Source organism: Prionailurus viverrinus, chromosome B1 (genome assembly GCF_022837055.1).
Source record: "Prionailurus viverrinus isolate Anna chromosome B1, UM_Priviv_1.0, whole genome shotgun sequence".
Lineage (NCBI taxonomy): Eukaryota > Metazoa > Chordata > Mammalia > Carnivora > Felidae > Prionailurus > Prionailurus viverrinus.
The window spans coordinates 102,834,744-102,862,735 of record NC_062564.1 but is presented as its reverse complement, the minus strand read 5'-3'; the positions used below and the strand labels follow the sequence as shown (position 1 = coordinate 102,862,735).

At 36.2% G+C, this 27,992-nt stretch overlaps 3 protein-coding genes and 1 long non-coding RNA gene across 8 annotated transcripts in view; 2 read left to right on the top strand and 2 right to left on the bottom strand.

The window, feature by feature from the left end:
- The first annotated feature begins 58 nt into the window (after nt 1–58).
- On the top strand, nt 59–12,100 carry EXOSC9 (exosome component 9). The gene is made up of 12 exons (XM_047855442.1): nt 59–212; nt 556–650; nt 1,602–1,721; nt 1,835–1,937; nt 2,837–2,974; nt 4,528–4,610; nt 6,191–6,323; nt 7,588–7,676; nt 8,385–8,531; nt 9,293–9,474; nt 11,482–11,560; nt 11,956–12,100. Exons 1-12 carry the CDS (start codon nt 147–149, stop codon nt 12,038–12,040), a joined length of 1,320 nt encoding a protein of 439 aa, XP_047711398.1. The 5' UTR covers nt 59–146; the 3' UTR covers nt 12,041–12,100.
- Nucleotides 8,524–19,524, bottom strand: CCNA2 (cyclin A2). Of its 2 annotated transcripts, XR_007151495.1 has the most exons (10): nt 18,409–19,524; nt 17,389–17,632; nt 15,582–15,694; nt 15,163–15,386; nt 14,308–14,515; nt 13,775–13,888; nt 13,201–13,334; nt 12,679–12,837; nt 12,422–12,430; nt 8,524–8,535 (listed from the first exon to the last, which is right to left on the bottom strand). XR_007151495.1 is itself a non-coding variant. In XM_047855443.1 (8 exons), exons 1-8 carry the CDS (start codon nt 18,619–18,621, stop codon nt 12,783–12,785), a joined length of 1,305 nt encoding a protein of 434 aa, XP_047711399.1. In that variant the 5' UTR covers nt 18,622–19,524; the 3' UTR covers nt 11,557–12,782. The 2 variants fall into 2 exon arrangements, 1 of the variants encoding a protein (XP_047711399.1); XM_047855443.1 differs by lacking the exon at nt 8,524–8,535 and having other exon boundaries at nt 11,557–12,837.
- Nucleotides 18,995–27,876, top strand: LOC125163540 (uncharacterized). Of its 2 annotated transcripts, none has more exons than XR_007151496.1 (4): nt 18,995–19,080; nt 25,497–25,565; nt 27,566–27,688; nt 27,785–27,876. It is a non-coding gene; the product is annotated as an uncharacterized LOC125163540 (long non-coding RNA). The 2 variants fall into 2 exon arrangements; XR_007151497.1 differs by lacking the exon at nt 18,995–19,080 and adding an exon at nt 20,894–20,955.
- Nucleotides 20,865–27,992, bottom strand: part of BBS7 (Bardet-Biedl syndrome 7) — a 38,153-nt gene continuing 31,025 nt past the window's right edge. For all 3 annotated transcript variants that reach the window (XM_047855439.1, XM_047855440.1, XM_047855441.1), the window contains 5 exons: nt 26,980–27,144; nt 23,834–23,943; nt 23,613–23,716; nt 23,359–23,482; nt 20,865–21,021 (listed from right to left, as the gene is read on the bottom strand). In XM_047855439.1, coding sequence (XP_047711395.1) covers nt 20,888–21,021; nt 23,359–23,482; nt 23,613–23,716; nt 23,834–23,943; nt 26,980–27,144 — 637 coding nt within the window. In that variant the 3' untranslated portion in view covers nt 20,865–20,887. The remainder of the gene's footprint in view (nt 21,022–23,358; nt 23,483–23,612; nt 23,717–23,833; nt 23,944–26,979; nt 27,145–27,992) is intronic.

The following is a 27,992-nucleotide window of genomic DNA, read 5'->3' as shown; positions in this document are numbered from 1 at the left end:
CAGTAGCCTTGGCTTTCCCACCTTCAGCCGCCGAGCTTTGATGACGTAAATTTCCTGCGCGTCCGAGCGAGCCGAGACGCGTGAAGAGGACTAAGTTCACTTTTCCCTGCGGATTCCGGTGCTAGTGTGGCCTGTGCTCCTACAGCATGAAGGAGACGCCACTTTCAAACTGCGAGCGCCGTTTCCTACTCCGCGCCATCGAAGAGAAGAAGGTAAATGGCCCCGGGGAACTTCGCGGTGCGTGGATGCTCTGGTCGCCCGGCCGCTCCTAGCCTTCCGGCTTAGACGCGCAGAGCTGGCCTTCGCAGGCCCAGGGAACCCCTGGAATGAACCGCCGGTGCGTTCCCCCAATCCCTAAGGCTCTCCCCGCCCCCTCCAGTTCAGTTGAAGGCTGGAGTTACCCCAGCGACTATTAGTGCCGGGGCACGTAGTTTCCACTCTCCTGTGGGGAGTGGTTAGTATCCCACGTTTCTCCCAAATGTTAGGCCGTGGCATAAAGTAGCTGCTCAGTAAATATTTGTTGAACTAATAAACGAATGAATGTTGTGCTTACAGCGGCTGGATGGCAGACAAACCTATGATTATAGGAACATCAAGATCACGTTTGGAACAGATTATGGATGCTGTATTGTGGAACTTGGGAAAACAAGGTAACAAAGGATTCAAATTATTTAAAAGCTCCAATAGGGAGAAGTTTAAAAGAACCTTTTTGTTTGTTGTTTACAAAGCAGCTAAGAAGTGTGGACAGACTTCTTTGTTTCGTTGCCAAGATAAATATATTTTCTTTAACGCAAGAGTTTTTGGGTTTTATAGTTACATTTAAATTTTTAATCATATATTAAAAAAATTTTTTTTAATGTTGTTCAATTTTGAGAGACAGAGAGACAGAATGTGAGTGGGGGAGGGGCAGAGAGGGGGAGAGAATCAGAAGCAGGCTCCAGGCTCTGAGCTGTCAGCAGCACAAAGCCCTGTACGGGGCTGGAACTCAGGAACTGTGAGATCATGACCTGAGCTGAAGTCGGACACTTAACAACTGAGCCACCCAGGCACCCCAGTCCTATTTTTTGTCACATGAGTGTCACATGGTTTTCTGATCTTTTCAAGTCATATATACAGCCAGCAGTAATTGCCCTGAGTTTGTAGTCCTACTTTTCTCATTTTCCTGACACGAGAATTAGGTTTTTAATACTCGTTTGGAAGCTGTGAGGATATTGGTCAGATGTTAGCCAGATAATGCCATATGAAAACTAAGAAATCTCAAGTTTTCATGCCATCTTGTTCAACAGATATTTGTTTTAGAAAAGAGAAGTAAAGATCATTGATCAAAAAAATAAAGTGTATATACATATATATATATATATATATATACATATATATATAGTAATAAGATGTTTTTTCTTGTTATTTTGGGGGGTATGCCAATATGTTTATTTTCTGTATATACTCTATTATACTTTATACATAATTTCAACTTCTAATAACATACTGAGTATGTTATCACTCAGAGTAAGATTTAAACTTAATTGATATCTGTTTTAGGTTTTATTGTTAATTGAAAAGGAGATATATTTAGTTAACAGATCTGTACTTTATCTTTGCAGAGTTCTTGGACAGGTTTCCTGTGAACTTGTTTCTCCAAAACTCAATAGGGCAACAGAAGGTATTCTTTTTTTTAACCTTGAACTCTCTCAGATGGCTGCCCCAGCTTTTGAACCTGGCAGGTATTTAAATCTTCTTTTAAAGCTGCTTTAGCCAGATGAGAACCTAACAGCAAGCTATTGTTTTAATACCTGGTGTTATATTTCATGACTTTATCCCATTCCTATTTTCATAGGCAGTCAGATCTCTTGGTGAAGTTGAATAGACTCTTGGAAAGATGTCTAAGAAATTCGAAGTGTATAGACACTGAATCTCTCTGTGTTGTTGCTGGTGAAAAGGTGGGGAATATGCCCAAAATTATTAATCTTAGTTGAGTATTGTTGATTCATGGATTCCTATATCTATACTCTTATTCTCAGCTTCTGTTAATTTAGTTTTATACTGATTCACTTCACTTCAAATGTCCCTGAGTGCTACCCATAGAACTTCATATTGTCTCTCTGAAGGGACAATAAACATTGGTGAAAGCATCAACTTGGATGTGTGTAAAAATGTCTCATTCAAAGAACTTGTGGTTTTTCATATATTCTGATTTATTTTCTTATGTTCTTTAAGTGACTTGATAGAAGCAGGTAATGTGTTCCTTTTTCATGAATGAAGAACTGAAGAACAGATAAAATCCTTTTGTATAGGTTTATTGACATAAAGGGTTACATAGGGGGGCAGTGGTAGGCGGACACTGGAAATAATACTCTCAATAAATTGTGCTGCATAATGATTTTAGAACTTTATTCTTGATTAGGGTATTTTGACTATCTTTTTGACTATCTTTGAATAGGATTCTTCCTATTTGGATGACTTGTAGTGTTATTAAAATATTAAATATTTTTGACAACATTAAAATATTGTCAAGAAAACCTAAGAGTTTGAGGTTTTAAAGTTAGGAGACACAGTAAAAACATTTAGGCTTGGGGGTGGGGAAATCTTAGTTTTAATTGTATAGTGGTTCTATTTATTTAGAGTATATATTTTACTGTTGTCAGATGACTCAGAAAAGTGAACAATTGGTACGTCAGATGTTGGCTAGGCTTAACATTTTTTAAGTATTTTTTTATTGATAGGAGGAGTAACTGCATGTTTTAACAGCAAGAGAAAAAATTGCACACAATGTTACTTTTCCTTATATATAGCCACTGGTTGTGATCAGTTAGGATTTTTGTTTTAAATTCACATTCAGGTTTGGCAGATACGTGTGGACCTACATTTATTAAATCATGATGGGAATATTATTGATGCTGCCAGCATTGCTGCAATTGTAGCCTTGTGTCACTTCCGAAGACCTGATGTCTCTGTCCAAGGAGATGAAGTAACACTGGTAAGCTCCATGATTTGAGCTAGGCTTATTCCTGTCATTGAATGAATATCCTTGAGGTGCTGGCAACTTATTAGTGAATTCTTACTATAGATGGTAATTAGGGATGTCCTAAAATTGATAAGGCCCAAATGATATATGGTCGAACTTGTCGTTGAAATCTCTTAAATCTCTTGTATTAAAGTGTCAATAAAAGCACACCCTATCTTCGTTTCTAGAATAAAACCAGATGACTTTTTCTTGGGATTGAGCATTAGATGGAGTAGTTGGCTTAGGGACCATGTGTATGAAAAACCCATGATTCTCAGCGCACTGAGATACTTGTGCTTGTTACTCTGGCAAAAGTCCTTCAGAAACAACTGGAAGGCTTATTAAAACATATGCTAAGCTCTACCCTCAGAAAAGGGGAGGGGTAGGATCTACAAATTTGTACTTCTAACAAAGGTCCCAAGTGATACTAATGCCGCCAGTGTAAGGGCTACATTTTGAAAACTGTTAACTTTTACTATTTCCGTTGCCTTTCTCTTTTTTGCTCGATATGTCAAGTTCAGTTTCTATGAATTCATGCTGGAATGATAAAGGTACACTGTGGATAGTTTGAGTCTTGAAGTTGTGAAAGTAAATATCACATGCCTAAATTTCTGAGCAGTCATTCATGTGCTGCTTTTAGGCATTAGACTAGAGGAGACTCTTTAAAGATTTAGAAGTAGAGACAAAGGTTTCTTAACAATAGAGACATGTTCCCTGAGATAAGGGAATTGGTATAAGAAAGTAAAGTAGAAAGATTAAAAAGTACTGTAGAGTTATTGCTGGTGGTAAAGTAGAGTGGAATAGCCACATTGGAAAAGATTGGCAGTTTCTTAAAAACAAGTGTCAACCTATACAGCCCAGCAATTCCATACCTAGGAATCTACTCAGGAGGAATGATAATACGTTTTTAGTAAAAGACTTTCACGTGAATGTTCATGGTAGCGTTATTCGTAATAGCCCCAAATCAGAAACAATCCAAATGTTTATGCACTGATAAGTCGAAAAACAAAATGTGGTGTCCATGCAGTATCCATACAGTGGAATACAATTCAGTAAAAAGAACCAGACTGTTGATACGTACTACAAGATGGATGAAACATGCTAACTTCAGAGGAAACTGATGTAAAACACAAAATTACTTGATTCCACCTAGATGGAAAGCTTGGGGCTGGGAGTAGGAGTGAGAAGTGACTGCAGACAGGCTCAAGGAGATTTGGGAGGTAATGGACAGGTTAAAAAACTGGACTGTGGTGATGTTACATAACTATAAGTTTATTACAAAGTGAGTAGATATATACTTAAAATGAGTGGATTTTATGGTATTTATGCCTCAATACATTTTTTTTGTTTTGTTTTTGCATAAAGTTTTAAGGAATGAGGGGCAAAGTCAAACATAATTGTAAACAAGTTATTTAAGTACTGAGGATTAAAGGGATTTCATTTTTTATTTTAATATTTGATGTGCCAGATATTTTTTATATGTTTATCATTTAGTGACTAATCATTAAACTTCTGTTTCCAAACAGTATACACCTGAAGAGCGTGATCCTGTACCGCTGAGCATCCACCACATGCCCATTTGTGTCAGTTTTGCTTTCTTCCAGCAAGGGTAAGTCTCATTCTTATCGTGGACTGAAATTATAAATGCAGCTAGGACTTTTCTGTTCCGTTCAAATGTGCTATGGACAAATGAACAAATACCTCCTCTAATATTAAAGCACCTTGTAGGTTTTTTTTTTCTTCTTTGTAAGGGCATTAGTTGACAAAGAGCCTTTTCAATAGAATTGACAACACTTTTCATAGGATACTTAAAAATTTACTGCAGCATGGTGGTGCTGGAGATGTACAGGTGTTAGGAGAGTTGTGTGCTAGGCCGTAAGTAGGGAAAATGGGGTGAGAATTACTGTGGATTAAGGGAAGACAGAGGACTTTGGAGCATGTTAGAGGAGCATATTAGATGGAGTGGTTATAGCAGCAAGTCATAGGGGGAATGTTTCACAAATGGGGGAAAAAAAATCTAGTTTTCTTCATTTCTCTAGTAGTTTCTTCACAACTCACTGCTAATTCTTCTTACAACAGAAAAACTGGAGTTGTAGGTCCATGTAATGGTACCTTTAAATGAAAGCTTGAGCCTTAAATCTCTCCAGAAACAAAGGGAGATATATAAGTAAGGTATTTGAATAATTTTATGAATAAAACTAGAGAAAAGCTTTCAACTTTTGTTCATTGTAGTGTAGAATTTCATTAGCAGGAAAATAGACTATCCAGTAGAAATCCAACATGAGCCGTATATCTAATTTTAAATTTTCCAGTAGCCACATTAAAAGTAAAAGGAAACAGGGTTGCCTGGGTAGCTTAGTCGGTTAAGTGTCCGACTTTGGCTCAGGTTGTGATCTTGCCGTTAGTGAGTTCGAGCCCTGCATCAGGTTCTGTGCTGACAACTCAGAGCTTGGAGCCTGCTTCAGATTTTGTGTCTCCCTCTCAGTTCTCCACCTGCCCCCCGCCCCCCCACTTGCACTCAGTCTGTCTTTGTCTCAAAAATAAACATTAAAAAAAGAGAAGAAACAGGTAAAATTTTTATATATATTTTACTTACATCGAAAATATTAATATATAATATCTTAAAAATTATTCGTGAGATGTTTTACATTCTTTTAGCTCTACTAAGTCTTTGAAATCCAATATTTTTCACTCATGTACTACATCTCAATTTGGACTAGCTGCATTTCAAAGGCTCAGTAGCCACATGTCACTAGAGACCAACATTACACAGTGAGGAAATAGTATTTTTTTAAAGAGACATTAGCAGAACCTGGAAAAACTTCAGAGTATAGGATACCAGGGAGCCTTTAAAATTAACCAAATTAATGTTATCTAAGTTTTTATTAATGAGCCACAAGTCATTTCATCAAAGTGATAGCATTAGGCTTAGAATATATATTATTTAAATAAAACCAATATGAACTTAAGTGGTTTTACTCTAATAGTTACTGATACTCACTTACCATTCATTTTGTCCATTAAAAAGTGGAATTCTCATCTCATTTCATTAAAGTGACTCAAATCCACAGGCTCAGACCTTCACTGTGTTAAACTTTATTAATGCTATCTTTTAAAAATGTTCATTATCTTAAAATTGACAGGCATTCAGCCTCAGATTTGCTTAGGTCTATTTAACGTTCATTTCAGTACATATTTATTGGTGGATCCCAATGAACGAGAAGAACGTGTAATGGATGGCTTGCTGGTGATTGCCATGAACAAGCATCGAGAGATTTGTACTATCCAATCCAGTGGTGGGATAATGCTGCTGAAAGATCAAGTTAGTGCTTTGATTAATGTTTTATTAATAGGTCTTGGGGCACCTGGGTGGCTCAGTCGCTTAAGCCTCCGACTCTTGATTTCGGCTCAGGTCATGGTCTTGTGGTTCATGAGCCTGCTTGGATTCTCTCTTCCTCTCTCTCTTTGTCCCTCCCCCATTCTCTTTCTCTCTCTCAAAATAAATAGACTTAAAAATTAAAAAAAAAAAAAAAAAAAAAGAACAGGTCTCTTCTTTTTAGAAGCTTTTTCTTGTTTAACTAAAATCCATCAAGGATGTTTTCAATGTTTGATTCTAGGGTATGTTAGAATCTGGTTTCAATATTATCATTATGTTCCTTTGACTGGTGGCTGCAAGGGATCCTCCTTTCTTCCTTCCTGCTCCATTTATGGCCGTCCAGAGTCTAGCCCTTCTATGCAGAGGAACATTTTTTTCCTTCCAGTGAGGAAAGAGATTCATATCCCTATTCAAAAAAAAAGTGTCCAAAAAGTAGAAATTAGGTAAAAAAGATAGTTTTACTCTCAGAAGTTGGGTACAATAAGCAGTAGTTCTCAAATACAGCTACATATCAGATTCACATGGAGGCTTTTAGAAGATAGATCAACATATAGCATATAGCACAGGTGGGGCAGAGGCTGCTTTAGTTGGAATTCCTGTTCTGCCTTATACTAACTGATCTTTTACAAATGATTTAATATCTTTGTGCCTTGGCTTTATCTGTAAAGTAGGGAATATTGACACCTTGTTAAAAAAGAATGCAGTAAGTACACATGGATATATTGCACTGTGTAGCATTTCTTAAGTATGCTGTAAATGTTAGTTTCTATTACCATTATTAAGACCATTACCAGATCCCTATTTCCAGAGATTCTAATCCATTAGGTCCCTGAGGTCTTGGAATCTCTGCTTTATAGAAGTTTTCCTGGGGACACTGTAGCCATGACTTGAACTAGTGCTTTGTGGATCAATCACTCACACAGCAAGGTAGTTAGTGCATCCCTGAGTATATAATGTATGTCTGTGGCCTTTTCAGTGCTATCTTTTACACCATCAGGGAAGTTTTTGGTCTGTTTTCTTAATATGATAATCCTTCAGATATTTTAAAACAATGCTCACATTTTGCATTAATTTTTGTTTACATTGTATTTTTATATTTGAAAAGGTCAGGCTTATAAAGGTGGAAAAACTGTTCTCATATGCATAGTTTTGTTAGAGAAAGCTATGTAGTTTGGTGTCTTTAAATAACAGAATTCACTTTTATAAATAGGTATTGAGATGTAGTAAAATAGCTGGTGTGAAAGTATTGGAAATTACAGAGCTAATACAGAAGGCTTTGGAGAATGACCAGAAAGTTAGGTAAGTTTAATTTTTTTAGAACTAAATGTTCTAATCTATTATTTTTAATAGATTTTTCTATTAAGGACTTTTCTTGCACAAGGGTAACCATGTAATTTTCACACTCCATCGTCCATTATTTGTTAATCTAATTTGAATATACATACTACTTAATATTTTTTGAAAGTTGATGGAACTGTTATATTGTATTCCAATTTAAACATAATCTGTATTGAGAAGCCACAGAATATTTTTCTATAAAAAATGAACATTTTTTTCAGAAAAAAGAATCTAGTAGCCCAAATTAACAGAAGGAACACAAACTGGGGTTGATTACCATCTCTGTTTCCTACTGTGTGACATTAAGCAAGATCTGTAACTTATCACTTCAGTATTCTATAATATGGGAGGTAATACCTATTTGGCTAATACCTATTTGGTAGAACTGGTTTGAAGATTCGAGAACAATATACTTTTAAGCACTTAGCATTTGCCTGGCACATGGTTCAGTAAATGGTAATTATAGTAACTTTTTTATTTCTCTTGATAAGCATAATAAATTGGTGAGGTTAAGTTAGTCAAATAGCTTTTTTCTAATTTTTCTCCATCAAAAGGATAAAATGGTTAACTTTTCCTTTCCTGTTTTCTCTTCCCTCTCTCATTCCCCCCTTTTCACTTCTCTTCACCCCCAAATACAAAAAAAAAAAACAAAAAACAACACCCACACAGGAAAGAAGGTGGCAAGTTTGGCTTTGCAGAGTCTATAGCAAGCCAAAGAATCACAGCATTTAAAATGGAAAAGGCCTCTATTGATACCTCTGATGTGGAAGAGAAAGCAGAAGAAATTATTGCGGAAGCTGAACCTCCTTCAGAAGTGTATCTTTATTGTTGGTTTTTTCAGGAACAGAATTCATATCATTTTTGGCGTCATTAGGTATATGGGAAGGTGTGCATACTGAAGTTTGTTTTCTGAAACACTGCTTTGTTAGAGAAAGCATTTAAGATACAAGACAGTGATTAGTTATATTAAGCCCTTGGTGTAACATCCACCTCTTTAGCTATCCTACAAAACCAAGAAATCTTCTATCTTAACGAATTCGCACCATTTTATTTTCCTTTGGAAAATGTTTTTCATTTATTTTGAGAGACAGAGGAAGCAGACGAGGAGCGAGAGAGAGAATCCCAAGCAGGCTCCACACTGCCAGCACAGACCCCTATATGGGGCTTGAACTCATGAACCAAGATTATGACCTGATCATGACCTGAGCCGAAGAGTCGGACACTTAACTGAGTCACCCAGGTACCCCTGGAAAATTGTTCTTTAATCTCAATGGCATGGTCAAGCATTTTATATACTATAAACATTGTTCTTGGAAATTATTTATTCATCCAGTTGCCAAATGTATTACTTACTACAACTGTTAAAAGCCAGTATGTCTTGGTGTTTCTCACCATTGTTTCCATTAAATCTTATCTGTGTTACATGTTTTTTTTCTTTATTGGTCAGCCATCCCGTAGCGTAGCTATTAGTAAAATTTTTACATACAAACTTGAGGAACACTTCAGTCTTGAAACCTTTATTCTCATCTTTCTTAACACTGCATCAAATAGCCGTAAAGTTTTCTTAACTTGTTACGTGTTTCTAAACCTGTGCTTTGGACTCCTGGAACTGCCCAAATTGGAGAGGGAATAGAAAACTCCTGGGGTGATCTTGAAGACTCTGAGAAGGAAGAGGATGATGAAGGTGGCAGTGATGAAGCTATCATTCTTGATAGTATAAAAATGGACACTAGAGAAGTCTCCAATATTGGAAGTCAAGGTAGGTAACACTTTATTTACGGCTTTTATGTAATACATGTGAATCTTCCTATTGTAGGGATCTTATTTTTGTATTAGCAGTTCTTTTTTTAAAGGGGCTAAATATTTTGTGATTTAAATTTCAGTTAAGCTGTTGATGCTAAACTATATTACTCCAGTTCTTTTCTAAAACAATGTGCTTATCTTTGTGGAGTAGTGGTATTCTGGTATGCAGTGGCATTTTTAATAATTTTTTTCTTTTGTATGTATATCTGAGCCAGTTTTAAAGGGAGGCTTTTCTTAAAGATTTCATTACTACATGCTGTTTTTCCTTTGTAGTTTCTAGACTCAAACATAAAAAGCCCATATCGTAACATCTGTTAGAGTAGTACTTTCCAAATAGAACTTTCTGTAATGTTAGGAATGTTCTATATGTACACTGTTCAATAAATATAATAGCCACTAGCCACATGCAGACACTGAGCATTTGAACTGTGGTTTGTGACACAAGAACTTTAAATTTTAATTTTAGTTAAAATTAAATAGCCGTATATGGCTATTGTATCAGAGCGGTATTAGAACATACAAAAACTCTAGAATTACCTGGAATACTATAGAACTGAAGAAAATTGTTTTTAACCTGTGGTTATTTTTACTGTTAGGAAAGTCAGTTTCTTGCTTGGCCCATAATAATTGCGAATTTTTTTTTTTTTCTTAATGTAGTAAAAACAAATCATACAAGTTTGGATCTAGGAAGTAGGCTGGCAGAGAACTAAAGGGTGCATTTACTAAATCTGGCTGAAAAAAAATAGTGAAGGGGATACTGTTTACATATATAATATGCATAGCTGCCTACTGTCAAGGAATGAAATTGCCTATAAACATTGCTAAGAGCCTGCTAGGGTTTTTATAAGGAAAAAAAATCCCCATTGATTGGGACCCTTAGGTTTTTATTTACTGTATTTTTACACCAATATAAGCTGCTTGAATGCAGGGACTGTGAATGAATCGTTAGAATTTCATGTTATTGCATATAGATCAGCCACGCTTTTAAATGCTGCATAGAATTGTAGGTTTGACAATAACTAGGTTGGCCTAATCATTCCCTTATGGATAAATGTTACCACTTTCTGTTATAGTGCTCCAGTAGGCATCCTTGCATATGCCTCTTTATATATTTGTGAAATATTTTTCTAAGATTAATAAGGTTAGTGCTAAACATTCAGTTGCTGCTTTGAAGAATAGTATTTTTAACTGAATATATCAAAGAGGACCTAAGATAATTGGGAGGATAAAGCAGGTAAAGCCTTTCTGAAGCCTTTCTCCTTGTGGAACACAAGGAGAAGCTAATTGGAAACTCAAAGACTTGATATGCCAACTGGGAAAAGGGTTAATTCACATTTTATATATATCGTTCATTAACTAAGGCTTAGGAGAAAAACTGGTCAAAGATAAAGAATACAAACGGCCAGTAACATTATTTCATAGGCAACCCTAGTAGTAACAAAGGAAATAAATTCAAGGCAAAAGGGGATGTTTTCTGACTACTGTATTTGGCAATATTAAAAATGTCACCATTGGCAAGTGTGAATAGGAAGACGGCTTCTTCATATACTTATTTCTTGGGGTATAAATTGGAACAGTATTTTTGCAGAATTTAGCAAAATATCTTTTAGAATGTGTATGCCTTTTGACCCAATAATTCTGCTTCTAGGTATTTTCCTTCCAGTGTTGTTTCTAATAGAAAGTTATATAGATTTTTTTTCTCCTATTATGACATGTATGAAATGTAATTATATTGAACACATATAATTGTCATGTAATTACAGAATTTTTAGGAAATAAAGTAATGTTATTTTTCAGAGCTCCAAGGAATTACTTAAGGAAAAGAACCAAGTAGTTCTGTAAGCCTCCACTCAGAGTAGTTTGGGATATTTGTACAGAAATAGAATATTAGAACTGTTGACCTAAACCCATGTGGAAAATTTCCAAGAGATTATTTATATTGTTTCCTTAACATTTTCTTAAGATGCCCCCATAGTACTCTCAGACAGTGAAGAAGAAGAAATGATCATTTTAGAACCAGACAAGAATCCAAAGAAAATAAGGTAACAAGTTTCTGATTTATTTCAAGTGTATACACATACTCAAGACTTTTCTGGTTTTATTCTCATCTTATCCTACTATAAACAGACATCCCCTTTTTAATTTGAAATCCAGCTGTTCTTTCTGTGGTTTCTTCAAACTGAGATTTAAAAACATTAGGACCTAATTCTATAAAACTGGATTACTTTTAAAGTAATACTGCATTTTAGTCTCATAGTTGGCAAGTGTTCTATATTCTACTGGAAGAAATAAGGCCTCCTATTTTGGAAAAAATGAGGCCTCCTATTTTGGTAATCCAAAATTAATGAGCAAAATATTATGAGTGTGGCAAACCACCCATGGTATCAGCTTGTAGTGCTAATACTGTTAGTAAACTGTTAATTTATTTTATTCACAGAACACAAACCATCAGTGCAAAACAAGAAAAAGCACCAAGTAAAAAGCCAGTGAAAAAGAGAAAAAAGAAGAGAGCTGCTAATTGAAGCTCACATAGTTGTATATTTGTGTATATAACTATTAAAAGGATATTTATTCAGTGCTAATAACTTTGGGTATTTTTCTCTTCACAAATCCATTATAAAATCTAGTCAATTCCATAATAGTTTTTTACATTATGCTTTAAAATAAACCTTTTGGACAACTTAACAGGTTTTAAATAACTGTCACTTCAGTAAAGTGTAAAAGTTGAGGAATGAAAAAGCATTTTCATAGTGTGTACAAAGAGCTGAAAGATTCTCAGGATCATCACAACAGATAAATAAGCACAGATTTATTCCAGATATGCTTGGATTATGCGCAAGTCACCAAATTGATCCAGTGGCTTAGGAAAATGGATGCTCAAACTTTTATCCGTTTTCCTACACAAGAGAAGCCTTCCCAGTCCCCTTCTATAATAAATGAAATTAATTTTTCTGAGTGATACCGTAGTCAAATCAAATTTGACTTACAAAACCAAATTTTCTAAATCCATTTATTCTTATTCTTATTGTGCTGACAGCTGGCATCATTAATACTTTAAACCACTTAAAATTAGCCAAATATCTCAGATAGTTACATGTACAAAAGATATACAAATTAAAACCATTTAAAAAGTAATAGATACCATAATTTGTACTTTGACCCTAACTTCTGTATTCAGAAATGATTGTAAAGATTAAAACCTTAGAAAAAACTGTACACCATATACTTGGAGTGATTTACATCTTAGAAAGCAAAGGCAGTCTTTCACTGTTGCACATTTAGTGTCTCTGGTGGGTTGAGGAGAGAAACACCATGATACCTGGAAGTAGGGGAAAAAAAAAAAAACTGTAAATATTCATTGGGTAAAGGGGCTCATGGAATGATATATATACTAGGAACTCAAAATTGCTGTTTGTATGCTGATTGAGTTAATGGTTATACAATCATTGTCTGGTTCACAAAACATGCACGCATACCCGTTCCTCTCCCCTCTTTTCCCTCAAATGCAGGACAGAAAGGGTAACTACAGCATACTCAGAACACCTGGCCTGCTAAGAGAACAGTTTCTTAGGGAGGCTGTGTCTGTTTTGTGAATCCTTTGATAAAGTTAAAATGTCAGGCGTCCCAGAATCATGCAATAGCCTGGAAAAGCAAGCTTCTTTAGTATCATGTTAATTCTTACTTTGAACTTTTATACTTTTCCCTTATTGACTGTTGTGCGTGCTGTGGTGCTCTGAGGTAGGTCTGGTGAAGGTCCATGAGGCAAGGCTTAAGACTTTCCAAGGTATATCCAGTCTTTTGAACTAAAGATTCAGGCTGCAGAGAAGTGGGTAGAGAAGCACTGAGTTTTGTTTTTAGGAACAGACACCAAACACAATGAGTTAGTAGTTGGCATTAAGCTGGAGTTTTGTTAAATTTCAGGGCTAACACCTCCAGCTAAGAAATCTAGTTTTCTCAAGTCATTATTCCATCTTTTATGCTGACTTTGGTCAATTTTTACTACTTTCCCTGCCAGCAGCAGGTCTTATGGCCTGATCCTTTAAGCACACCTTTCAAATCCAAGTAATAACTAAGCTTTCTACCTAACAAGCATACATTACTAAACAGGTAAGACACTTTAAACAGTGCAGATTTTTTGAAGTTTTTCCAGGTTAGTACCTCTAGTCCACCATCTCTTGTATAGGACAATTATCTGACCTAACTGACACAAATATTTAGGTTGCAAGGCAGAAGTGTGAAGACATCGAAATACATACCCAGCTTTGTCCTGTGACTGTGTAGAGTGCTAAATGAAAGGCTGCTGCAGCAATAACTGATGGCAAATACTTTAGGTATGGGTCAGCATCTATCAAACTTAATTCTCCCAAAAACTGTAATGAAAATGTAAATATACTTTATGATCACAAGAGCTCTAGAATTCAAACCTCAAATCCTTCCCTTCTGTCCTAATATTTTCCTGTTTTTAAGACTGGCTCTACAGCAACCATAGGAAAAAAAAAATTGTCACAGCCCTTATCCATTATCTTAGTGTTTTGCTCCATCTTCATTCATCCTGTATTTTTTCCTCTTAATAATTTTTAAAACTCTTCTGGCTACCATTTCCCAAGACTCAATCCTCACTCCACTACTCCTAGTTACTTTCCCAATTCATGTTACCTTTCACCAATGGTAGGTTCTCTTTACACTATAGCATAAATTTGTCCCCTAAATACTAAATCCCTTGACCAAAGCTATGTAATTAAACTGTGTGACCTAAGAATCTTCATTCAACAAAATAAAAAGAACTTACCATTGCTAAACTTTCAACTTTGCAGTTGGCAGACTGCTGATGCAGAAAGTATTGGGTAAGAAACTGATTTACTGTTGGTGCAGCTAGGTCAAAAGCAAGCACTTTCAAAACTAGATGCTCCATTCTCAGGACTTGTTTCTTGGTATAGGTATCATCTGTAATGTACACAAACTCTGCTACTTCTGGGGGGTATATTTCTTCAAACTTTCTACAATGAAAGAAGTTTTAAGTAATCAGTCTTTCCAAAAGAGAAGCAAGCTGTTTATCTAATTCTGAAGTCCCTTTAGCAGAATACATGGAATGAGTCCCAAACCTACACTCCACCAGTTGCCTGTTTCCACTGATTTTGACCATTACCAGCAGAGACTAGATAGATGCTAACTGAAAGACCCAAATCAATACAGGACTCATGGGATATCTGTCCCAATGCAGTCAAATAAGAGGCCTAAGAGTTCCCAAGATGGTAACAATGCCAGAGTTCAAGTAAATGAAAATTTAGGAAATTCTTAGAAAAATAAACATTTTTAGTTTTAAAATTTAATTTCCATGTATTAAGAAGATATGATTTTATGCCAGAAAGCACTTTTTGATGGAAGGAACCACACTTTTTTAAATTTGATAATCTAGTCCAAGTGTATTAAAAAGTAGCCAGTCTCCATCTTTAAGGTACCCTGGAATCTAGATCTGGGAAAATTAATATCCTAAACTAGTTTCCACACTGTTTCATGCTGCTACCCCTAAAGTAGTTTCCAACTCTGCCTTGTGTATATTAAAATATCAGTGTTAAAAATCACAACCTCTTCCTTACACAGAAAGGTACCAATCACTTAATCCAACAAACCAAGTTGGACTTACGAGGCTAACAGCATAGCAGCAGTGCCCACAAGCTGAAGTTTTCCTCTCAACACAGACATCGATGAAAGGAACCTATCAATGTAGTTCACAGCCAAATGCAGGGTCTCATTCTGTAGTTTATATTCTTCTCCTACTTCAACTAACCAGTCCACAAGGATAGCCCTCATACTGTTAGTGATGTCTGGCTGTTTCTTCATGTAACCCACTTTAGGCTTACATTTAACCTGTTGAGAAAGTTACTTAGTATAATGTTAAAATTACAATTAGATTATCCTACCATTAACAAAGATGCCACATACCAGAAACATCAGTATAACAGACTAATTCACCACCAGTTAAGGAACTTAAAAGCATCCTCTCAGTTTCATTTTGCCACAATGAGTAATACCGTATAAAAATTGGATTCAGAGAGCTGTTACCTCCATTTCCCTAAGGTATGTGTGAATGTCCTCATGGTAGTCTGGGACTTCATTGACACTCATTGGCTTTTCATCGTCTAATACAATTGATATGTCCATAGTATGTGGTGACTCTGGGAGAATACAGAAGTATGATTAAGTTCATTGTTTAATTTTCTAATTAATAGCCAAAACTGCCCTTGTAAGGAGTCCCATATGAAAGCATTTATTTCATCCAACTAAAAGGGCTGTTCATGAAAAAGTACAAAGAATAGTTCACTGTGGTTTTAGTACCTCTCTCCACTTGGTTTTAATCAATAAGAAAAAATACTAATAGGTCACTAAAAGGAAAATGAGTTTGAAGATCAAGTACTATGTTAATATTCATATTGCATGAGAAATAAGAGCAGATGGCACAGTGATTCTGTTAGGACTGAGTTAAAATCCAAAAAAGTCTGGAGATATTATGTAGTATTTATCCTGAGAGTTTGCAGACCCCAAAGTCTGACATATTCAAAGTACAATCTAGGCAATAACTAAGAAGCAGTGCTTCTATGAGTGTATGAATGAGAAAATGAGGTTTGTTACAAGCAGTTCAAACAAATTAACACTACAATCAACAAGTGATTCATGTCTGTAACTTTATCTTTTAAGGCAAAGAATATCATTAATTATTCTTTTCACTTCAGGGTTCACTTTGAGGTTAAAATTTGTAGCAAATTTTAAATAAAAATACAAACATTACTTTATTTCCAAAGGATTTTCCTGCGATTTCTAGACCACTTCTCACAGTAGAACTAGAGACTAAACTTAATGAGTTGCCCAGTGACTCAGCAGACCTATGGTAAAGAAGTTGCATAAACTGTTGGCAGAGCTGTCTTTATAGCAGCTACTTTTATTTTTATGTGGTTAAGTGCAAAGCCATGGTTCAATGCTTGACTTACAGTAGAATAATGTCCCTCTCTGGTATCAGACTGGATTTACAGAAACAAAATTTTAAAGCTATAACAGACGGGTGCCTGGGTGGGTCAGTTAGTTAAGCATCCGACTTCAGTTCAGGTTATGATCTCGCCATTCGTTCAAGCCCTGCATCAGGCTCTGTGCTGACAGCTCAGAGCCTGAGGTTGCTTCAGAGTCTCCCCCTCTCTGCCCCTTCCCTGCTCACACTGTCTCTCTCTCTCTCAAAAATAAATGTTACCTTAAAGCTGTAAGAGATGTTAGATATCACAATATTGAAAGCTGCATCCTTTTCAAATACTCTGAGTGGTATGTACAAAGTGAGTCTTATGAATACAACTGAAATCTATTCTCTGGAAGCAAGCAAACATTTCCAGGGTCAGACTAAAGTGTTTCAGATCTAATTAAATTGATGTGATTGGCAGTATACGGGAAGGGAGGAATACCCAATTAGGATTTATAGATCACTAGGTCAACATATTAGCTGTGAAATCTGAGACGAGTCACACACTTTCTAAATTTTGTTACATTAAACCAAGTTCATAAATGTGCTAAGGATCAAGTAAGAAAATGTCTTAAAGTACAAAATAGCATTAACGCAGCCTATTTTTTAGTTTTTTAAAGAATGAGATTATTATTATTTTTTATTTTAGAGTGCGGGAGTGAGCTGGGGAGAGGGGCAGAAAGGATCTCAAGCAGGCTCCGTGCTCAGCAGGGAGCCCGGTGTGGGACTTGATCCCACAACCCTGGGATCATGGCCTGAGCCGAAATCAAGGGTCAAAAGTTCAATCCAGTGAGCCAACCAGGCTCCCCCAGTGTATTTAATAATTACGATTACATTGATTTGATACAGATGTTCTTTAAAACTTACCAAAACTACCATCCATTGGATAATCAAGAGGTACCAGTGGTTTTCTTGGTCCAGATAAAGTAATGGCTGAATTAAAAGCCAGGACATTTTCATGTTCTGTTTTTTTAGGTTCAGCTGGCCTCTTTTGAGTCTCTTCTTCTGCTTCATCCACATGAATGGTAAATGCAGGCTGTTTACTGTTTGCTTTCCAGGGAGGAACAGTGACATGCTCATCATTTATAGGAAGATCCTTAAGAGGTGCAACCTAAAAAGAAATAAATATTTGGCGTTGAGCCTGTTGAATGGAGTTTTGGTTTCTTCCCCTTATGGGTCTCAGTGTCTGCTTTTTACTCCCAAATACTCAGGAAATTAAACTGGGGCAAAGTCCACGCGGTAAAGTTTGAGTGGCTGAAGAAAGGGATGTTCAAATTAGTTACAGGCATTCCTACATAAGTTATAAAAAGAGTCACACTAAGTGGAAGATACAAAACTAATCAAGGCCACAAGATGAGTGGAGGGGCAGGCTGAGAAATGACAAGTTTAGGAGAGCCGGCAAAGAGGTGTCGGTTCACTACTTTCGCCCAAGGGTGGAGCAACCGAGCAAATGCGGCAAAATGGCGGAATTTACTAAAAGCAAAGTATTTTTTATACCCTTTCTTAAAGTTGAGGTAATCTTAACCATATGGAGAGGGAAAGGAGGTCCAGATACTAGGGCAGGGCCTGGCGTTTAAAGCGTCGAGAAAAGCGCGGACACACGTAGGACTTGATTAGGGTTTGGTTTGACCCCCATTATCTATAGAAAAACATCCCCAATAAACAGCAGACAGGCAACATAACACAGCTGGCGAAGAGAGCAATGGGGGAGAAGCTATTAAGTGGCATCCCACACGCCAGAAAACTAGGGATCAAGGTGACTCAAGAGCCAGGACTCCCTTTAAAAAAGCTCGGAAGATGCTTTTTTGCCACGCTCCTCGGCCTGCTAAACCTCGTGCAAAACTCCCGCTCGGCCCACCCTCCTGCAGATACCGCTCATCTCTTTACCCGTCGTGTCTTGGGCCTCTGCTGCGGTGCTGGAACGCGCGGATTCCCAGCCTTGAGTACGGCCAGCCCGGCACGAGTGCGGGGCTGCTGGGTGGGCGCCACCTTCTCAGGGTTGATGTTCTCCTGGTCCTCTTGGAGCTCCGTATGCTGCAATGCTAGCAGCGCCGAGCCCGCCTCGCGGGACGCAGGCCCCGGCGCGGAGCTGCCCAACATCACTGCTCCCGGGGTCGCGGCGGAATCAGCCTGGGGCGCCTAGCGGCGTGTACTCCGTCCCGCCGACCCCAACAAGAAACGCTCCAGCCGTAGCAATCCGCCGCAGCCAGGGCCAGCCTGCCCGCTTGAGATCACGGAGTTCCAAGTAAGTTGAGAAAGGCGTAGGCAGGAACTGCCGGGCGTGGAGGGCTAAAGACGCCCCCGAGATGTCGCGAGCAGCCCGCCGGAGCGGCGGCTGTTCATGCAGTTCAAGTATCCCGCGACTATTGAAATGAGCCAATGGAAAGGGCCGACGCCCGTGACGTCACTCTGGGCGACACAGTCGCAGGCGAATGAAGGCGGCCGCGAAGGCCACGGAACAGAGGCGGAGAAACGCCGAACGGCGGCGGGAGGGAAAACGCCTGCGCCGAGCGAAGAGGCGGGTCCCGAGTTTCTGGTGACTTTAAACTGGGCCACTAGGTGATCCCTGGGCTCTGGGCTAGGGCTGCCTCTTGGATAAACTGAGTTAAACTTAAGCAGTTATTAGTGAGCCACCCCAGTCGTTAGCTGTGGAACCTTCAGTTAGCCTGCCTGGTTTCCCAAAGTCTAAAATCTGACCCAGCCACTTACTGGCCTGGTAGTCGTGGACCAGTTATTTAATGTCTCTGATCCTCAGTTTTCTTATCTATTAATTGGGAGTAATGTCTACATGTCATACGGCTCTCATGATTATATAATGAGCATAAATCATTTACCCGCTGCTAACGTAATAACTGACACTCAAGTGGTAGACTATAATATCTTACCATTTAGGTGTTTCTTCAGTCATGCTTTTTAATTTACCTAATGAAGATGCAATTAAGTAAGGTACCACTTTGAACTGTTGATATCTATATAATAAATATATATATATATGATACGCATCATATATACATATGATACATCATATATGATACATATATATGATACATCATATATATAACATATATATAAAAAAATAGTAATGGTCTACAAGAAATTCAACTAGACAGTCACTGATTTTGATGAATATTTTGCCAAGCTGTGGCAGCCAACAAAAAGCACCAGTGAAATTCTAGTGACCTAGATATAATTATTTGTTCCATTTAGAAATGAAGGTTAAATATAATAAAAATATGACCTTATTAAAAGAAAACTCTCAGTGATATGTGACTTTGACAAATTTTCAAATTTAATATACAAGGCTCGCATATAATAAATATAATGGTATATGATTAAGAAGCATTACTGTTTTCTGACAAATTCATGAATGTGCCCTTCTTGAAAACATAAAGAATAGCTTATCTCCATTATAGTCTTTATGCCATTTTAAAACAACCTTTAAATACAATATTTCCCTGAATATGACAAAATGTAAATTAAGATTAATGAATAAAACTTCTGTATTCTGTAACCTTAAAGTCATATTTCCCTCCATATATGATAAAAAGGTAATCAGTGGATCCTAGTACAGGAAAATCTAAGAAGCCATCACTATTTCTGCACTATTCACACATAGTACCTTTGTACAGCTCTACTGGTTACAGGACATCAAATTAAGATCCCTTCAATCTGTGCAAGCTCTGCTCATTTCCCTGGCCACTATTTATAGCACTGGGGCAACTCAAGCATTTCACAAACTGAGCATGGGTCATAAAAACATTACCTAGCAAAAGTGAAATCAGTTGCAAATCAATCTCAACTCCTAGAAAAAATAATTGGTAAGTTACTTCCACTAGTTAACAACGTATACAGTAACCAGGACACATGCCAGGCAACAGAACTTGAAATCTGGTCCCAGTTTTACAAATAACAGCATGTCCTCTTTATCACTTAACCTCACAGAGAATTGGTTTTCTTATAGACTGACAAAATAATATGTATTGTGAAGATCAGATGAAGTAATGTATGTAAATACATTTTGAAAACTTTAAAGCAATTTATACATGTGTGTAGCTTGTTATATATTTGAATAGATTTTTATTTTCCAAATATTTCTCAATTTAAAAGTTAAAACATCCACTTGCAAAAAATTCATTAATGTCCCTTATAATCATTCCACTTGTTTTAAAATAAAAATTCCTTTATTTTTAAAAAGCTCCATTTCTCAAAATAGAAGCACTACTAAAAGAAGTCACATCTTAAATATTTTTAGATGATATTAAAAAGCATTTGAAATAAAAGTGTGTACAGTTAGCATGTCCTGTATTCTGTTTTAACATACTTTGTTTAAAAAGACAACTCTGGAACTTTACCTTGTTTATATATTTCATGCAGCCTCAAAGAAAGCAATCAATGCATTTTGATCATAACTGTCCAGAATCTCCAGTAAAAGAGGTACTTTGGTTTTTACATTGGTGCCTTTGAACTTGAACTTATCTATGAAAAGATCGGTGATCATGCCTATAAAGAAAAATGTTAATTTCCTATCATTGATTAGTACTAATTTCTAACACAGTACTTAATGAAAGTAAGTTATTACTTGAAATTCTCTAAGCACTCATAATTGTATTATTTAATATACAAGGCTAAAGGGATTGATACTATAAACAATATTTATTTGGGGGATTTTCTTTTTAAAGTTTATTTTGAGAGAGAGATAGCCAACAAGCAAGCAGAGGAGGGGCAGAGAGAGGGAGAGACAGAATCCCAAACATGCTCCATGCTGTCAGTGCAGAGCCTAATTGTCAGTGGGGCTCTAATTCATGAACTGTGAGATTGTGACCTGAGCCAAAATCAAGAGTCAGACGCTTAACCCCTAAGCCCATCCAGGTGCCCTTATTTGGGGGTACTTTAAGGCAAGTTTCAAAACATAAATCATTTGGTTAATAATCCTCTTAACAACTGGTTAAAAGCTACTGAATTCAGATAATTAACTCTTGGCCAGTTCTGAATTGCTTTTGGTATATATAACATCACAAGTGGTTTATTTTTCCCACCAAGCTGGCCATTTTGAGATAGTGTAGACAGATTCTGTTTTTTTTTTTTTTTAAATTTTTTTTTTTTTTTTTCAGCCTTTATTTATTTTTTTGGGACAGAGAGTGACAGAGCATGAACAGGGGAGGGGCAGAGAGAGAGGGAGACACAGAATCGGAAACTGGCTCCAGGCTCTGAGCCATCAGCCCAGAGTCTGACGCGGGGCTCGAACTCACGGACTGCAAGATCGTGACCTGGCTGAAGTCGGACGCTTAACCGACTGCGCCACCCAGGCGCCCCGACAGATTCTGTTTTTAACAGCTGTATTTGAAATAAAACATTCCATCAATATATTGACCATTCTTGGGATTTATCCAAGACATGTTTCAGAATTTTTTATATTTTAGAAAGATAATAAAAGGAACATACCATATATGGCATAATATCCAAGGGGAATAAGTGGCAACATCTGATAACAAAACAGAATAGTGTTTCTGCAACAAAATATGTGGATAAATATTCACATTAAGTGGAATAAAAATGGGGGCGCCTGGGTGGCACAGTCGGTTGAGCGTCCGACTTCAGCCAGGTCACGATCTGGCGGTCCGTGAGTTCGAGCCCCGCGTCAGGCTCTGGGCTGATGGCTCAGAGCCTGGAACCTGTTTCCTATTCTGTGCCTCCCTCTCTCTCTGCCCCTCCCCCGTTCATGCTCTGCCTCTCTCTGTCCCCAAAATAAAAATAAACGTGAAAAAAAAAATGACTTTAAGTAAGGTTTGTCATTAAATTATTAATTCAGATCGAGTCAAATTTGCTACCAAATGATTTATGAAACAAGCTTTAGTTTTCAAAGCTTTCTGGATTCTGGAACTGGTGGTAAGAGATGGTTTTCTGTACCACTCATCTTCATGTGTTTACCATATTGTAAATATTAAGATATTAGATATTGTTATAGTTTGTGAGCAAGTCCCAGGGTAAAAAATAAATTCATTAGACAGGCTTAAGATCAGTGTGGATAGGTGATACCAATTGACTCTAAAAGATTTGGCATAGCGCAAACAGCATGCAGTTTGGGGTGAGGAAGTTCTAATGCAGGCTTTGCCACTACGAATGTGACAACAAATTCTTTAGTCTCAGATTTCAATTTAAGAAAATGTAAAAAATGAAGATAACACCATCTATCTTGCAGAGTTGTTGTAAGGATTAAATATCCCACCTGATAATAAAGATGTTATAAATCAATAGGTGTGCTATACACATAGGTCTTATATAAAGATTGCAAAATAAAAGAAGTTTTCCTTAAGCTGTTCCATTCTTCCTCTTTCTCTCCTTTCCTTCACATCTCCCTCTTGCTCTCACTGTTTTTCAAGACAATGTGTGAAACATCCAACATGTCACCACCAAAGCAAAAAGAGTTTTGAACTATAAATTTATAGCACAATGTATCATTTATTACATTTTGCCAAAAAAATACTAAATGCTGCATTTTGATATTTCATAGTATCAACAAAACCTGAAAATTATTTGTGTGAGATACAGCCTACATTTTAATGCTTCATAGGTTATATTCACTTCACACCAGGTTTCTTCATATACAGATATTAATTTACTGCATTACACCTATTTCACTTTTTTACTTTCATTCTACCCAGTAAAAATATTAAATATGAAAACTAATTTGACAAAAAATTTGATGCAATAAACTAGTTGTCACTTGTTCATGAATGCTGTAATCTTTGCTTATCTTTCTGCCCATTTTCTCTCACATGATCCTTCGTAAACAGTAGGAAAGGAATATGGCAAGGTTTTCTAGAATAGTTCACTAACCATAGAGTCTTTCCAGATGTGCAGGTTGCTTTTTGTATTCTTCCTGTAGGTGATCTGCCTCTTCTAGAATACAGCGATATTCTGGTATCAGAAAGTTTGTATTTCCTTCATGAACCTGCAATTCCTTATTTAAAATTAAAACAGAAGCACTTTAATGTTCAAAATTCAATCCAGGGTAACTTTAAAGTCTTTACAATTTTAGAAATCCCATGACAATAAAACAATGATTGTGAATCCACGAAATACATACTTACTTTTAAAGCATCAATTAATTGTACTTTCTTAGCCAAAAGCAACTGGTATTCCAGCTTTGGGTGGATTAGCTTTAAAGTGTGTTTGACTGATACTTCATTTATCTCTAGAAGAAGTTGATCCAGACACAATTAGGTAAGTCACTTTGATCAGAAACATTGTTACTGTTAACAAAAATACCCCTCCAAAATAATTCATTTTTTTCTTTTTTTTTTTTTTTTACCATACGATATGTTGAGGTTAATTTTCCTTTTTGTAGCTTCTTTAGAGAGCACATCTTTTAGGATGGATATAGTAGAAATGTTGTCAGATTTAAAAACTCCTTCTCCTTTCCTATAAAATTAATATATTTTTAAAAGAACAGCTTTAGAAGAAAATATAGTAATTAGGTCCAGTGAGTACATATTTTGTGACTAGGAGCTGGTTTTTAAAATTCATTTGATTTTAGATCTCTTTATATACATGTCACATTATTAATATAAAGCATATTTAAGTGTGTAAACTTTTATTATTAAATTCAAGTTCTGAACATAATTGTGAAACTAAACAAGATGTTAGATATATGCCTCTTAAACATGACAATTACCTATAAGTTCTTCCTTAAAGCATCTTTCTTTACTTTCACTAATAAAATTTGCAACAACTAACCCCATATGTATATAAAATGCATTTATAATTGCTTATTTACATGATTTTCTTTGATGTAATCACACAAATCACAACATGACTACATTCTTCGTTCTCAAAAGAAAGCTGATATTAAACCTAAGAGTAATATCTTTCATTCTTCCATGCCCATCATTTATTGCCACTTATTATGCACAGAAGACTCTTCATCTTCTTTACAGAACCATTTCTTTGTTCTCTTACCTTTCTCAATCCATATATAGTTGACCCTTGAACACTGTGGGGGTTGAGGTGCTGAACCCCTGCACACTCAAAAATCAGCACAGAACTTTTGACTCCTCAAAAACTTAACTAGCTGACCAGAAGCCTTACCAATAATATAAACAGTCCATCAACACATATTTTGTATGTTATATGTATTATATACTGTATTCTTAAAGTAAAATAAGAAAAAAGAAAATGTTACTAAGAAAATCATTAGAGAAAATACATCTACCATACTGTACTGTATTTATATATATATTAAAAAAAAATCCATGTGTAAGTGGTCCCATGCAGTTTAAACCTGTGTTGTTTGAGGGTCAACTGTAGTCTCACTGGCACTGGCCTCATCCCCATTTGTGGGACTTTTGAAGGAAGCATTTAGCAGTGTATTCCAACCTCATGGCTTTATACTGACACTCAATCCTGGGGCTTTTATTTGGAACTATTCAGAAAGAGAGGCTCTAGGATAGATGAAAAGATAGAAAACTGGATGGAATTGCTGGTAGCCACATGGCACTTATTTGAAAAGCCAAAAAAAAAGACAAAAACAGAGCTGAGCAATGGAAAGAGACAGTTTTGATGATATCAGGTAAGCCAGGAATCCTGTTCTGCCTGAGGCAGATTACTACTAGACTTTTAAGTTATATGAGCTAATAAATTCTTTTTATTTGGTTAAGTCTTCTTGTATTTGGTTCCTTCTTATGATAATCAAGTTTCCTAATTAATACATATACCACCTTTCATGTATTAAATGCTGTCTTTTTATTTGGTTTTCACACACACCAATAGTTTATATTTACTAGTTGTAGACAAATGCTAATTCTTTTTTCTAGAAAGGTGAATCCTACATACTATATCGATTTCAATTATGTTTTAAAAATCATGATATTTTCACTAGTATTTAATTTTAACTGATGATATTTAATTTTAAACACTTAACAGTACCTGGCACTGTAGAATGACTCACATGGTTTATCTTCTTTTAATCATCACAGCTCAACAAAGTGCTATTATTTCCGACCCCCAAAAAAGAAAACTGAAGCTCAGAGAGTTAAATAATCCAGGTAGGTCAAATAGTTGGTGAGTCACAGAGCCATGATTCAAACCTAAGTATGTTTGCCTCCAAAGCACATGCTTCTATACTTTCTCCACATAAATGTATTTTATTTAGGCACCCAAAAAACATTCATTGAGCAAAGCCATGTGGTAGGTACTTGGAGGAAACATACAAAGATAATTAAGAAATTGACTCTGCCCATGAAGAGCTTAAAGTCTAATTTGAAGAAACAAGTTTACATAAAGATTATTATATACTTCAAACAAATAACAATAAATACCTAAGACAGGTAAGAATAAAATACTATGGGAACAGAAAAGAGAATCTCAAGGAAGGCTTCAAAATACAGCAACTGAGTTGAGCCTTGAAGGATAAGTAGAGTTTTGATTGTTAAGGAAAGAATATTTAAGGGCACAGAATGGGAAAATACTAAAGGTATGCTATTATAATAATACAGAATATGCCAGGGGCATGTTGAATTGTCTGCTCTGATTAAAGTGTGAGGTTTACTGTGGTACTTCAGAACAGGAGTCATTATTACAGGTTTAGACACATGTAAGATTTGGAGGGCAAAGTAAAACCTCAACAGAACTGATGCAAAAACAAAACAAAACAAAACCAGCTATACTGCTGGATACTTCTTGGTCCCAAAAGGCTGTATTCTGAGGTAAAATTATGTGTTCACTCCTATTTCCAGAATTTAGCACGGTAAAGTCTCAGGAAGCAAGAAGTAGAATACCTCAATAATCTGCGTAGGGAGAGAATCCTAGACAGAGAGACAGGTATAAGCTCAAAGAGCAGATGTAGAGAAATCAGCCTTACCCAAGAAATAGGTCATTTCACATTCAAGAGACAGGAACAAAAGAGAAGGAAAATGTAGCCTCTACTATATTCAGAAACAGAAATTATAGAAGCCTATTGGAAATGAATGAGCAGTGACAGTAAAGGGGCAGGAGTGCAACTGGGAGCTTGAGAAGAGTGTAGAATATGACCTCTACCCTTAATATGATAGCTTCAAAACCCTGTACTGTTCTAAACTCTCAAGTTCTGAGCCATATTCTATTTTTGCCTAAAGAAATTCAATGGAATTTTTACTGAAGCTAGAGTAAATGAATCAATTTGGGGAAGTACTGCCATGTTTATGTCTTCATATTGATGACTACTGAATATATTACTCCATTTAATCAAGTCTTTTACGTCAATAAAATTTTAAAGTTTTCTTCATGTAAGTTCTGCATATTTCTAATAACAGATATTTCTGCAGATCTTATATGGATGTTTTGTTATTGTTATTGCTACTCTGATAGGGTCTTTTCAAATCATTCAAATCATTTATTTTCTAACTGGTTATTGTTGGAAATAGGATTTAGAAGCTCTATTTACATAAAAACATTCCTGAACCAGTAATAAGTTTTATTTACCTGTAGGTACTTTCAAGTTGTGTATCCAGGAAGGTGTTCTGAAAATAAAATGTCACACATTCTCCTGCTGGAGGTTTCTCAGGGACTTCAGGCAGGCAAAAAACCACCCAGGAGTGAACTTCAGCAAAACTGAACTGGCCTGTTAAAGTCAGTGTATTCATGGGTCTGTAATTTAATAGTGGAAGTACACATTTGTGTGTAGGAATACATGGAGGTATTATATGTATACAACACATGAACAGAATTTTACAATAGTAGTTAAACAAATATAAAAGTATCTATTAAATTTTCTTCAGATTAATATTAACCATAAGATAAATAAAATTTTCAATCTCATGGAAAAAAAGGAATTCTTACCTATATCTGTGCTTTAATATTCAATTAAGCCTCCAATCATAACTGTTTCCTGTATCAGCAAGTTACTTACTTTTCCAAGTCTCTATTTCTCATTTGTAAAATGGGGACATTACTACCTGTCTTGCTTGCTGTAAGGCTTAAATGACAATGCATAAGCATCTAGTACAACATACAGCAGAGGGAAAATATTCAATAATTGTTCATTTCTTTCCCTTCTCCTTCATTTAAGCTCATGGTCTCTCATCTCAGGAAAGAAAGCGAAAAACTGCCAACAGGAAGATGCTTAAGTTGGACTGGAACTCAGAAATAACAGGGACTATCACAACCAATTGATTTGCCAATATTCCCTGAGGTGAAAGAGAAAGGAAATATAACCTTTGAGGTTAATATTATAATAAGATCCTGTTCACAGAGAACTCAAATGCTAAACAATATTTATTCACAACAGGTATTTGGGAGAGAGAACTGTTACTCTACTGAGATCAGAATGGTAATATATGAGAAAGATAGGAAAATCCAACTCAAATCAGCCTTTAAAAGAAGACAAATCTTATATTAAAAATATGAATCCACAGTGTTTAAATATTTAATTTTTAAAATGTACAAATAGCTACCAGATTTATACTATAAAATGAAAAGCAAGTTTATCTGTATCA

Coding starts and splice junctions, on each gene's coding strand:
- EXOSC9 (XM_047855442.1), top strand. CDS start 147: ATGAAGGAGACGCCACTTTCAAACTGCGAGCGCCGTTTCCTACTCCGC. Junction 1,722..1,834: donor CCAGCTTTTGAACCTGGCAG/GTATTTAAATCT, acceptor CTATTTTCATAG/GCAGTCAGATCTCTTGGTGA. Junction 7,677..8,384: donor GAGAATGACCAGAAAGTTAG/GTAAGTTTAATT, acceptor ACACCCACACAG/GAAAGAAGGTGGCAAGTTTG.
- CCNA2 (XM_047855443.1), bottom strand. CDS start 18,621: ATGTTGGGCAGCTCCGCGCCGGGGCCTGCGTCCCGCGAGGCGGGCTCG. Junction 15,695..17,388: donor TCCAATGGATGGTAGTTTTG/GTAAGTTTTAAA, acceptor GTATTCTCCCAG/AGTCACCACATACTATGGAC. Junction 14,516..15,162: donor GCTGCTATGCTGTTAGCCTC/GTAAGTCCAACT, acceptor CTTTCATTGTAG/AAAGTTTGAAGAAATATACC.